Here is a 13,636-nt window from a genome sequence, read left to right as displayed (position 1 = left end):
TACTCACTTTGGGAATAGATTTAGTAAACTGTTTTCAAGTATGCAAGTATAATGCAAGTTCAGCTAAAAAGGTTTGTCTGTTTTAGACATAAAATTTTGCTGATTATGAGGATTCCTGCAACTTCGATCCCCAGTGGATGAATTTGCACTAACCCCTTAGATGCCTGATTTTTAAGAAACCGTGGCATCTTAAGGGGTTTGACAAATAGAGTGGGTGTGCAGATAGGTTTGATCCCAGGTCTGCAATAAGTGAAAGCCTACTAGACCTAATGGATTGCCTGTCAGTTTAACGCTGACAGATAATATTCATCCAAAGCATCTAAAGAGCATCCAAAGTGTTATAAAAGTGATCAAATGATTGCAGCTTCCAGTTTTCCTAGGTCGGCATCAAACATCCGACCTTCACTGTCTGAGTACAGACCATTAAATGCCCAAACTCAACCGAATAGGCTGTCGCTTATGCCTCTTTTAATTACTTTGGTCTTCCTAATTGGCCTTCACAGTGTAGGGATAGCTATATATACAATTTGCATTTTTTTCTGGATCTTTTTCTCCCTTGGTGTCGTGTCTTTGTTGCTTTGAAGATTTGTGCTCTGTTTCCTTCAGCTTGATGTTGAAGCTGAAACAAGCCTGTCCTGTGTAGGAAAGAGAGGCAGTCTGTTGTATTGCAGTAAGAACTTTCTGTCATCTTTTCAACCCATGGAGCTAAAGAGGAAGTCACCAAAGTGTCAAGTCGTTTCGAGCAAAATGAATGATCGTTCTACCTATGACCTGGCCATTGGGAGGAAACCTCCTGGCAGTGGCTTATCTCCTCGAGGGTTGAACTTCCTACCATCCGATTCTTCTCATATGTCGGAGAAAGATTCGGCAATCACCCAAACACATCAGATTGTCGTCCAGTACTGCTGAAATCCTCAGGTTTCGCCAAGTTTCATCCAATGGGTTTGGTGGTCTTTAGGGTCCCTTAATTATCAGATATTTTGATAAATTGCCGATACTTTTTAGGTTCCTGTTTGAGGGCCTGTCTTAGCAGTGGTAAATCCATTTTGCTATGTTATAGACAGTATAACTCTTGTACTGGACACCTCCCTTGGGTGCAGTAAAGTAAAATTATGTCCGAATCTAGGATGGGAATCTGAAAATATCCCTGGCCTTATGCATCTAGTTAGATTTATCCTAAAAGCATACCTCCTCGTTACAGAGAACCATCTCCAGACTTCAAAGAACGCGAAGACTGAAGTGCAACTGTTGAAAGAGCGCACATTTCCATGCAGAGTGGAATGCAAGAAGCTTTTGATAAGAGAACGGCTACACATAGCTGTCATGTCTGGCTGGATATAAGGGTTGATATGGACATTGCCTTCTTCGTGTTCACTAAAACGGGAATCTCACTTCCTGAGGCCGGCTATATATTGCAGTTGACAACTGTTTCATCCAGCTTGGCCGAGCCTGCATGTGTCCACCTTTAGCAGAGGCTTCTATCCTTTAAGAATAAAACAATGGGGCATGTTGAAATCAAACAGTTTGATCCTTCTTTTCCCTGCCATCGAGAATAGTTGGGATGAGATACCGCCAAAAATATATCGGCAGCCATTCTTCCCAATCAGCTTGGTCCAGTGTGTATATGTTATCAATGCAAAACACCACTGGCAGAGACTTTAAAAACAAAAGGTTAGGGCAGCCCAATTCTCCTTTAGCTTGACATGCTTGCCATGGATGGAAGTTTGGCACCTCATATGTATTAGATGATCATGGAATGGGTATAGTCCTCTTTAGGGGTTTCTGATATATGGTGGAGGCTTGTGAGCGGCATTCTTCACCGGTATCCAGAACATAAGGGCCGTATAAACCATGCAGGCACTAGAAAGGTCCACCTTGCTTTGGAAGCTAGAGGTTCTCTGCTTGACATAGACCAGAACCTGCAAATCAATTTAACTATCAGCCACGTCAGTAATCTATGGCCACTGGACAGGAATCAAATAATCGCTTTCTACTTCTCCGCATCCAAAACTCTCTACTTTTCATTGATCAGACTGGCACAAAGTCACATTAACAGCACGTCGCGATAAATACATCGCTCCAGGCTGGATAATCTGAAAAAGAGCTGCCGTTGCCATCAGATAAGAGGTGGTTCTTACAGCTCCTTTCCAGTGGCCACAAATTACTGACATGGCCAGTGGACCACTTCTTGCGAATCGATTCTCAATACTCTAAATCTTCTCATCAATGTTAACTTTGTCATGTTCTTAAGACTTTCTATATACAGGGAGGATCCTGCCATCACATCTGATCCTTATACAGTAGATATAGCAATTTGCTATTGTAATTTACCAGGAATTAATTTTCCTTAGTGCAAGCCAGCATGGAAACGCTCCAACCACTACAGAACAGCTCATATTGTTCCGGCTATCTCCATGATGATTGTACAGTAGTTATGCACTCAGAAGCAGACAATACATTCATAGAAATATGTGATGGCCAACAAGGACGGAGATAATGGTTCGTGATTGACTATATATCAACGTAGTCATCCTTTACGAACAGATAGTTAAATAAAATGCCCTCATTGGGAAATTAGTAGTAAAAGTTGGGTGCTGCACAAAGTTGTTGCAAATTCCTAGTAACCCAAATGCTTTTTTCTAGCCAAGAAAAGGGATATTGTAGATAAGTTCTCAACTAGTATCCAGAAAGTATTGACAAATCATACTATTGGTATGTGGGTCTTGTTAGCAAACTTGGGGAAAGAAAGGTGAGGAACTGGTCAATTGGTTTATTTTTTTATGTTTTTATGTGCTTTATTCTAGATATTGGAAAAGTTTTGGTTGGTCACGGTATGTAGAGACTAGCTTTTTTTAAATAAAAAAAAATTAATGGCAATGCCCAATTGTCAACTCCGTATATTTCCAAGAGGAATAACAACAGAATGGCAGACTGTCATGGCTCTGTTTGGGGATTCGATCCAGTGGCCTCTTGCTCTGTGGTCAGCTATTTTGTCTGCTAAGCAATTGCTTTTTTCTTCCTTATCCTGGTTGTCCTATTGCCTTTATTTTTCCTTTCTGGGCTTCCACCTCTGCACGTGTTTCCCATTGTCCCGTTTTGGTTGCCTTATCCCATTCTGGGTTGGGCTATATATTCTCCCTTCACTACACTTCCTTGCTGGCTATACTTCTACATGGATTAGTGGTAAGGGGTGTTCCTTGTTAAGCAAACACTGTATTTCTGCTGTGTGTTTGTTGTCTATCTTCCCAGCACCTTTCTTTTCTCCTCAGTTAGTATAGTGGGAAATTATTCTTACTTCATTTATTATTCTCCTTAGTTCTCTTTATTTTCCCTTTTGTGCATGTGCTTTATGTTTAATCACCCTGGGTCCTCATATTTCTCTGCACACTTTAACTCTCATGGTTAGCTGTGCACAGCGGCCTCCCCTCTGGCTCCTCAGGAGTTAAGAGAAACCCCTCAATGGCCTTTTAGGGAGCCAGGTCCGAGGTGGTGTTTTTAGTCTAGTCTATACAGCGACTAGTATGGTGTGGGTGTGGCTTCTTTGTCTTGTAGGCTTTATTATTCCCATTACCCATGTATGAGTCAGATACATGCATAACACAGACAGTGTAAAGTTCTAAGAAAAATGCTACAGATTTGGTATTTGCTTAATCAAACATATCAGAAGGGTCAGATCCTCTTTAAATATTACAGATCCTTTAAAAATGCTATTTAGTGTTCCTCGCGGGCGGAGCTGTGACATTGCTTTATTCATGATTTCTCTAATGTTTGAACCTGGTGGATCTCATGAATATCCTCATTTGTCAATGTTTTAATATACATAAGCAGCAAGCTATCATATTTGTAATGTTTTACACTGCCAAAACCTTACTAAATCCCCAGCTATGCTGCTTTTAATTTTCAGCATACCCGAGGACAACGACCTTAGATATCCCCAGCTCTCATTTGGTGCTGTCAAGTCCAAAGTCAGGAAATCTTAGTTGGTGTTTGACATGAAGGAATCACATCCTTTAGAGATTATGTTTTCCGGTTATTCTATACTGCTAAGAAAAACTAATCACATTTTTAGTGGACCTCTTTTAAAAAAATGTTGGCAATGTAGTTCCTTGCTTACTCAGCTGAATATGTATAATATGAAAATTATAGACACATTGTGAGTGTATATAGTGTTTTGGGGTCTTTTTTTTATACCTTGTTGTGTTGTATTGACAGTTCTAATGTCATGAGTCCAAATCACTCAGATTTCTCTTCATTTCAACTCTTCCTCCCCTCTCACAGCGAACAATCACAGAGAGAGAGAAAGTGCATCTACGTCCCCTCTCGCCACTTTTCTTATTTATTATATCAATATAGAATATTGTCTAAGACTAACAAGGTTTATCAGCATGGACAAAGAGCCCACAGGTCGTTTGCTGCATACATTTTTAGCCAAAATGGGAATTAAAGCCAGTTGGTCACCCTCAAAGTGCAAAAAGAATTAAAGTTGCAGTCAAAAATTTACATAGACAACTTATTCCCTACAAAAGTCATACCAGAAGTATACATTTTATTGTATTTGTGGCTGAGAAAATCGACTTTTCATCCATTTAGAAATGAGGGGGCTTCAGTGCACCCTTGGCATGGCCGAAGGCTCATTGCATCGTAACACCCCCAATTTGTATTTTTAGTGCTTCCCCTGACCTATTATTGCCAGGGCTTGCTCTGGGGAAGTCTGAACTCAATTAGCAGCCCTGTACGTTGCAGGAGTTGAGTGGCGTATACAGTGTGAGTGTAGGAGCGCTCAGATTCCTGACTCCTGGCTGTGACCACCACTCGGATTCAGAGAAGGGGAGAGGGTGTAGAACACCACGTATGGCTCCTGATGTTGCAAAGATGCTAATTTAGTTCGGCTAGCGCTTATTTGCCCAGAGCCAATCAGGATCCGGGGGGGGGGGGAAGTCTTAAAAAGGCAAATTGGGGGGGTGCTTAACAGTGCATGCCAAGGGTGCACCAAAGCCTACTCATTTGGATATGACCTAAAGTTGATTTTTCAGCCAATAATACACTAAAATGAATCTCACTCGCATGATTTTTATAGGGGCTAAGTTCTTTATATGGCTGTTTCAGTTATTTATTTTGAGATGACCTCAATCTTACGTTGAGTACCAGCTTCAGCTTTCGCGTCTCATTAGTTTATTTTTTATTCCCCTACATGAAACTATGGAAAATACAATTGTTTCAACCCCCCCCCCCCACTGAGCCGAAAATATCTGTGGTAGGGAGAGCGGACATAAACAAATCCTCATGGAATATACACAGTACAGTGGCTTTACCCTTTAAGACTTGCCAAGTCTATTATTTTCGAGTTTTTATGTGTCATAGTCCACTCTATGAAAGCTTCCAGCCGATGAGTAATCAGAGATTAACACATTGCCTCCACTTTATATATATAAAAAAAAAGCGCAATCTTGTCATGTCCTCTGCTTCCTCGTAGAGTTCAGTTGTGTCAAATATTGTTTGGCCATTTTTTTCTAACATCCTTTCAGGAAACTCATAGAGCCTGCGAAATAACATTTCTCCGTCGAGCTGAAGAAGTCTTTACGCACTAAGACAATGCAAAGTGACCGCACTAACAAGTCCAGGAACCCCCATCTATCTACAGGTTCCACTTGAACGTTTAAGGGAGCCATATTTTATTCCTAAAATGTCATCCTTTGTAAAATTTTATTTTTGTGACTTAAGTTTCTTCTTTGAGAAGGATCTTGAATAGATCAAATAACTGTCATGGAGTTATCACAACAGAGAGGAGCCAGAAGACCGCAGCGTCTGAGTGCTCCTACTCCTCCGCTGCGAAGAAGCACTTCTTCATTTTATTAGTGTTTATTTCTTTTGGCAGAACAAGAGTTAACCGACCATCTTGGAATCTCTGAGCTCTCAGTTGAGCTCAGTTAGCCACTCCCTTCCCCTTTATAATCTGGGTCCTGATTCTAGTCCATGTCAGAGCTAGCATTTGCTGCATGGCTTAATAGGAGAGGTGTTCATATGAGGAGTTTTGGAGGAGTTATGTGTGACTATTGTGTGGTTTGTAAGTGTTATAATTCCCTTCCTTCCCCTTTGGTTTTCCCCCATCCTCCATTCCCTTGTGCATTACTCTGTTATATGTAAGTAAATATTTGTATGCTTGCTTCTGTCAGTTTACCCTTGTTTGTGTTGCCTTGTTCATTAGGTTGGTGTGCTGCGGTGCACAGTAGCTCCCCTCGTCCCTGTATGGGGAAAGAGAACAGACGGAGAGCTAACTCAGGAGATAAAGCAAGGGTGGTGGCCCCTGCATCTTCACCTTCAGAAGTATTCCAGGGACTAGGGCGAGCTAGGGCACCCTCTGGTGGTAGGGACAGGAAAGGAGCTCCTGGTCTCGGGTCACCCAACAGCTGAGTCGTGACACTAACACTCAATGGGACCTATCATGATCATGTGCTCTACATGCAAAACATTACTTTCAATTTGGACTGTGTAATACCTAATATCACCTGCAGGTGCGCTGCTGTGGAATTGAAGATATGCTGCTAAGTTTTTCACAATTTTTTGTTTTTTTTATCTTCAGTCCAAACGATTATCCAAACCTAGCAACCTCTTCAAGGGAGTTTTTACCTAGTGTTTGGCTGTCCTTATTTTTAAAAGGGCCTAACTCTAAATTAATTTTGTATATGACTAAGGGCTCCTTTTCACTTGCGAGAAATACATGCGAGTCTTGCATGTTAAAACTAAGCTCTGGTGCCGGCACTCCAGAGCGGAGCATGCGGCTGCATAGCAACACATGGAGCCGCACGCTCCGCTCTGGAGTGCCGGCGCCAGAGCTGGATTTTAACATGTGAGACTCGCACGTATTTCTCACAAGTGAAAGGAGCCCTTTCTTTTATTCTTGTAGATGAGGTTACAGGGTAAAGACACGCTCATGAACCGACCCATAGGCACATGTAGTCAAGAGGGCCGAGAGGGCGTCACTGGTCTGACTCAAAAGGTATCAAATTAATAAACATGGGAAGGCCTCTAAGGTCATGAACAGAAAACGAGCTAAAATTTGGAACACATAATTTTCAAAGGAGATAACTAATTTATAATATTGATGCAGAATAATTTAATCAGACCTGCTGCATCATATCAGTCATTTCCACCCCACTCGATTTTGATTTCATTACCTGTCTACTGATACAAAAAAGCAGAGGGCTTATTGTAAGCTTTTGGTGTACCGTCTTTGATGTCTGTAATAAGGGATCTGTCTCTTGTCAATGATCTCGGTAGAGTTGATAAAAAATATTCATGCTGCCCTGGTCCAGCGTCCAGTCTGGATCTCCATGGTGGATGGACAAGGACAGTCTTAAAGTCTTCACTTCTGTGGGCCCTTGCGCTTACTATGCCATACAATGTCCTGACTCCACTTGAGGCTTACTCGTGACAGGTCATCGTGAGGCCTAATAAATGCAAGAGCCAACCAGGATGCTCAATGAACTTTTTCATCTTAGAATCAACTTTTTGAACATTTTATGAGATGAGCTTCTTCTAATAAGTTGATCTACTTTCAGATCTCAAGATCCAGCTTCAGCTGAACTTGCTGTTGAATTAAAATCAGAGAAACGAAACGAGCAACATGGGTTATTGAGTTCTCGTGGAGGAGAAGGAGGCCCAGCTGCAGAGGTCAGTGCACCATCCATCATGTATTTCTTTTAGGTTTTTGCTTTGCACCACTTTAATACATTTTCCCTTTCTATATTTTCACAGTGTTAACAAGCAGAGACCCGAGGATGGATTATCTTCCTCTTCTATGGTCAGCACCATCTTAACGTGGACGGGAAGTCAACTGACATCTCGAACCTGTGGATTCATGTTTTCATGACTTTTTGCTCTTGAACTAGAGTTGCAACAGAAGAAAAAAAAGAAAACGCAAAGACTCAATATATAAGAGATTACGCATCAAGATCCTACAAATTCCCAGTCAGATTTTTTTGGGGATGCATTATTCTATTTTGGGGTCTTATTCCTTTTTATGTTTTAATTTGAAGAACATTTCAAGGTTCACTTACAAAGGTCTGTTATTGGGTATACTACCCTACCTAATGTTGCCTTAAGTGGTGGTTGGCCATTGCTGCATTGCCCACCACAGACCTCAGTCAGTTACCCTTATTTGTTGAAGGTGTTTCTTTTTATGCCTATGATTTTGTTCATTTTTTGTACCTGATTTAATTTTTTTTATTTCCAAATTATGTAAATGATGTCCACTACCCTGCTGTTTGAAACTGTTTTTCCAGCATGTCTTGTGGGGGCAACAGATCTCAGTGGGCTTTAAACTGTTACACTGGTCTTGGCCTGTCCGGCCTATATGTATATAATGTATTTCTCTATGGTCAGTACACTGGTCAGACCCCTAAAATTCTTGTAAGATCTCATAATTTATGTTCATTATGGTAGTGGTTATAAACCACAGTTTGGGGTTCATCTGGTTGGCCATCTTGGTCATTTACCATTTGTCAGGTTTGAGGGCTAATTTAACACATTCAGAATATCTGTCAACACATATAGCATATATGTTAATTTGAGGGGTGGAGCATGAAAGACGAACTGCATCCAGCACCGCCCCTGAGGTCCTGCACTAGATCTAACTCAGTGTTTCACCCAAAGTGTTAATTGATAAACCTGCTAATTACTCATTTATCCTTTTGTAGCACAGAGCATCTTTCAATTCTCCTGATTATAGTCAGAATTACCCCAGAAAGACTTGATAAGCTACATCCACCTCTATATCAATTTATTCTTGCCTGTTGGGAATTAATTTATGGAAAGATAAAAAACAAGAGGTGCTCCCTGTGCAACGCCAGAAGCAACAGGCGAGGGTGAGTTGGAGGGTTGGTCTCTCACCTGATCAGGTTGCAGCATAACTATGTAAAGAGAGATATATAATTCAATCATGGCTACTTCTCTGGCCATTATACTCACACCAAATCGAGAGAGGCTATAACAAGTAAAGGAGGGAGGAGTGTGGTAGATCCAGGGCGCTGCCGCTGATAAAGGCTGATCCGGGTAGTAAGTATAAAAAATGTCTCATTTGTTGCAACGCGTTTCAGAGCAGGACCTATTGCTTCCTCAGGCATTAATGTCAGTGGGAACTGTGTAATACCTAATATCACCTGCGGGTGCGCTGCTGTGGAATTGAAGATATGCTATTGTATATCCACCTGTATATCAATTCATTCTTGACTGTTGGGAATTCATTTACGGAAGGATAAAAAAAACAAGAGGTGCTCCCTGTGTAAAACCAGGGGCAACAGGTGAGGGTGAGTTGCAGGGTTGGTCGCTCACCATCTGAGGTTGCAGCACAACTACTTAAATGTATAATCCAATAATGGATGCGCTTCCTGCCGTTGTGCTCACACCAAATAGGTCATAACAAGTAAAGGAGGTAGGATTGCGGTGGAATATGGGCGCTGCTGCTGACAAAGGTTGATCCAGGCAGTAAGTATAAAAAAAAATGTCCAATTTGTCGCAACGCGTTTCGGAGCAGAACCTACTTCTTCCTCAGGAATTTGAGGTTCTACTCCGAAACTCGTTGCAATGAATTGGAAATTCACCGCACTACTCTCTCCTTTAATTGTTGGGAATGATTTGACACAGGTAAATCTCTGAATAACAAAGCATTGAACATAATACAGAAACTCTTGATAGAATGGTCAGTGTAAAATCCATGGAAGTGTGTTTGAACATCAACCATCTCCTTCAGCCTCCCTCATAAATGTGAATTTTATGCAATGAGGGGAGAAAGCTATTGCCAGACATTGCACAATGCACATTAGGACGGTGGGCGTCCTAGTAAATACAGGAGATCATGTTTGTATAAGTGGATGAGTGTCACAGGTTTCAAGAAATCAGACACTAAGGGAAATACGTCACAAACGTCCGAGCATTCGGCGAGCTTAATTCGAGTAACGAGCACTCAGGCTTTTCACTGCGAAACAAAAGAAAAAAAAAGAGACTAAAAAAAATAATGCAAACACGGTGAGGCGGGGGAACCGCCGTATTGAATATTTGACCCAAGATATGATGTGATGCTACATTTCCCCTGCAGATGACTTTAAGGGAAATTGTCTAATGCATGCATAGTAATCACGTCCTCACAGCTGGGTGTTTGCCGTGTTTTGGAAAGGGATTGCACATTGGGCAGACTATTCCCCCAGAGTTGGATCTGTGAACTTCTTGCTCCTACTGAACAGTTTTTCCGCTTCTGAGCTTCATTTTTGATTTTCAATCATCCGGCAGCTGCTTACTTATATTGCCCTGGAATAAATTGAAAAGCTCCTTCCTAAAATCCATGTCACATCATGCTGAAAAGAAAATAAACATCACTGTGAGATTATGAGGGTATGCAGCTAATTACAAATTTAGGGATAAAAGCCAGAAATAAGATGGACTGTGTAGAGGAAAAACTGCCATGGAGGGGGGAGGATTGTCAATTGCAGAAAACCTCACAAAATCCCTAAGAATTAAAAATAAATAAAAGATTCCAATATTAAAGAGCCGGAATAATAATCCATGTAGGAATTTTAATTCAACCTTGTTCCCTGGTTCCATGCACATAGAATTTGTTTTGGGGAACCAGTTTTTCCTTCTTATGCCACTATGATCTCTTATTTATTGGACATCCCACAAGACTTTGCTATGTAATCCCCTCTACTATTTAACTACTTACTAGATGCTCATAGGCCCAAAAGCAAAATCTCCAACAGGACCCCCTATCTAGTAAGATTTGTTAACAGTATGAGTCTTGTCATAAGAGCCAAAGGGGCTTTTTTGATAATCCAAGGCTTCACTTTCTTAGGTTCAATCCCTGCACTCACTATAGTTACTCTCCCAACTACTACCACGCAACCCTAGGCTTCAGATCCTTAGGTGCAACCCCTGCACTCGCTATAGTTACTCTCCTGACTACAACAACGCAACCCTAGGCTTCAGTTCCTTAGGTGCAACCCCTGCACTCGCTATAGTTACTCTCCTGACTACAACAACGCAACCCTAGGCTTCAGTTCCTTAGGTGCAATCCTGGCACTCTCTATAGTTACTCTCCCGACTACAGCAATGCAACCCTAGGCTTCAGTTCCTTAGGTGCAATCCTGGCACTCTCTATAGTTACTCTCCCGACTACAACAACGCAACCCTAGGCTTCAGTTCCTTAGGTGCAATCCTGGCACTCTCTATAGTTACTCTCCCAACTACTACAATGCAATCCTAAGCTTCAGTTCCTTTCGTGCAATCCCTGCACTCACTATAGTTACTCTCCCAACTACTACCACGCAACCCTAGGCTTCAGTTCCTTAGGTGCAATCCTGGCACTCTCTATAGTTACTCTCCCGACTACAACAACGCAACCCTAGGCTTCAGTTCCCTAGGTGCAATCCTGGCACTCTCTATAGTTACTCTCCTGACTACTAAAATATAGACCCTACTCTTCAGCTCCTTAGGTGCATTCCTGGCACTCTCTAAAGTTACTCTCCCGACTACAACAACGCAACCCTAGGCTTCAGTTCCTTAGGTGCAATCCTGGCACTCTCTATAGTTACTCTCCCAACTACTACAATGCAATCCTAAGCTTCAGTTCCTTTCGTGCAATCCCTGCACTCACTAAAGTTACTCTCCCAACTACTACAATGCAATCCTAGGCTTCAGTACCTTAGGTGCAATTCCTGCACTCACTACAGTAACTCTCCCAACAGCTACAACACAACCCTAGGCTTCAGTTCATTACGTGTAATCTCTGCACTCACTATAGTTACTCTCCCAACTACTGCAACACAACCCTAGGCTTCAGTTCATTAGGTGTAATCCCTTTTGCTCACTATAGCTACTCTCATAACTACTACCACGAAACCCTAAGCTACAGTTCACTAGGTGCAATCACTGCACTCACTATAATTACTCTCCCGACTACTACCATGCAACCCTAGGCTTCAGCTCCTTAGGTGCAATCCCTTTACTCGCTATAGTTACTCTCCCGACTACTATCATGCAACCCTAGGCTTCAGTTCCTTAGGTGCATTCCCTGCACTCACTATAGTTACTCTCCAGACTGCTACTACCAAATAGCCCCTGATACTGGCCAAAGGACTTACTAAGGGGAAAGTAATCAGTGGCGTTTAGACATTGTGTCCCCAAGAGGTCCAAAAATTAATCTAGTTTCCCAAAAGCTTATCACCTTTCCACATGGCAAATCATAAGGGGGCAATTTAAAGAAAACTGGAATTTCCTACCCCGATCTTGAACCTATAGGAGCCAAACCATTATTACGTTTCAGGATTTTTTTTCTAGTTGTTGTTTCTTGTCTGTTTTTCATTCCTTATGCTTTTTAAAGTCTATTTTATATGTGTTATCCTGTTAATAAGTTCACCATTACAAATGTGGTATGGGACTTACATATTTTTTAACCAGATTCATAATTCGCAACTTTTCAGTTTTCCCACTGGGTGATTATAAATACGTCAGAAATTTGTACTTCTGAAACATGCAGATTTTTGTTCTAAAATGTCTCAAAAACACTTAAAGACAACACTGAAGACCATTTTTGGCTTTGTATAAAAATTCATCAACGTGCAACATTTTGAAGAATTTGGTACAAAAAATGGTAACCAATAATGCGCGTAAGTTGCAACCAATTTTGGAACTTTTTGACACAAAAAAAATTAATGTGGAGGAGATTATCAGTTCCCCTCCTTGTCTCCATTGTCATGTGACCTGTAGATATTACATGGCCTAAGGGGCCTTGCAGTGACTTTAGCCTGTACTAAAATCTCCTTTGCTGAAGCTAAAAATATTGAACCTAACCTGCATATTTTCATTGTATAGACAAGGCCGTGATGGTTTTTTTTACCTGATTGATAAATTTCTCCTGAGAGTCTGTTGTATAGTCAAACCTAGAAATAAGGGGAGAAGAAACGTAAGGGATTGATCTTGTGACATGTTTATATTCATGGGCCGGGGAGAGGAATTTGATCGATTTACTTATGATTGATTATATTGATTACAAACTATGTGGATCCGTCAATGTGACGTGTCTCCTTGACTAATGTGAAATCTATGAAAGTAAGCGGCGTTGGAGTTCTCTGGTAAGGCCTAGACTTTTTGGTAAGGAATGGTCATCCATATTATAGTCCTAGACTACCCTCTTAAATTGTAGCTACTGAATAAGCCCTTAGGTTTTTATGGATGCAGTATTAGAGATTAGAGGTCCATTATACGGCCCTATTCCTTAACCGTAATGGATACTGAACATAATGGAAGATTTAGAAAACCATCAAAACCAGGAAAAATGTATTTGTTTGCCATCGCAACCAATCACAGCGCAGCTTACATTTTACAAGAGCAGAATTTGTAATGAAACCTGCTCTATGATTGGTTGGTATGGGCAACAAAAGGCCAAACAGCAGCTCCATGTGAGCCTTAAACTAGTACCAGTCTTACAAAGAATAATTAATATTTATGGTGGTGTCAAGTCTCAGGTGCCCCTCTCTTTAGGACTTTGGTGGCCTCGCTCTTACTAAAGGCAAACGCTGTCCACCATTTTTCTGGACTCCGAGGACTAGTAATGAGTTAAAAAGCAACATCCTAGTACAGTCTCTTC

At 41.3% G+C, this 13,636-nt stretch overlaps 1 protein-coding gene across 1 annotated transcript in view; it reads left to right on the top strand.

Annotated features, from left to right (window-relative positions):
* BCAM (basal cell adhesion molecule (Lutheran blood group)) overlaps positions 1-8,404 on the top strand; it is a 63,359-nt gene extending 54,955 nt beyond the window's left edge. The window contains exons 15-16 of the mRNA XM_069742357.1: positions 7,560-7,671; positions 7,756-8,404. Of these exons, the coding sequence (XP_069598458.1) occupies positions 7,560-7,671; positions 7,756-7,761 (118 nt within the window). The 3' untranslated portion in view covers positions 7,762-8,404. The remainder of the gene's footprint in view (positions 1-7,559; positions 7,672-7,755) is intronic.
* The last annotated feature ends 5,232 nt before the right edge of the window (positions 8,405-13,636 follow it).

Source organism: Ranitomeya imitator, chromosome 10 (assembly GCF_032444005.1).
Source record: "Ranitomeya imitator isolate aRanImi1 chromosome 10, aRanImi1.pri, whole genome shotgun sequence".
NCBI classification, from domain to species: Eukaryota; Metazoa; Chordata; class Amphibia; order Anura; family Dendrobatidae; genus Ranitomeya; species Ranitomeya imitator.
The sequence above is the reverse complement of the archived record's forward strand: the minus strand, read 5'-3'. Positions and strand labels throughout refer to the sequence as shown.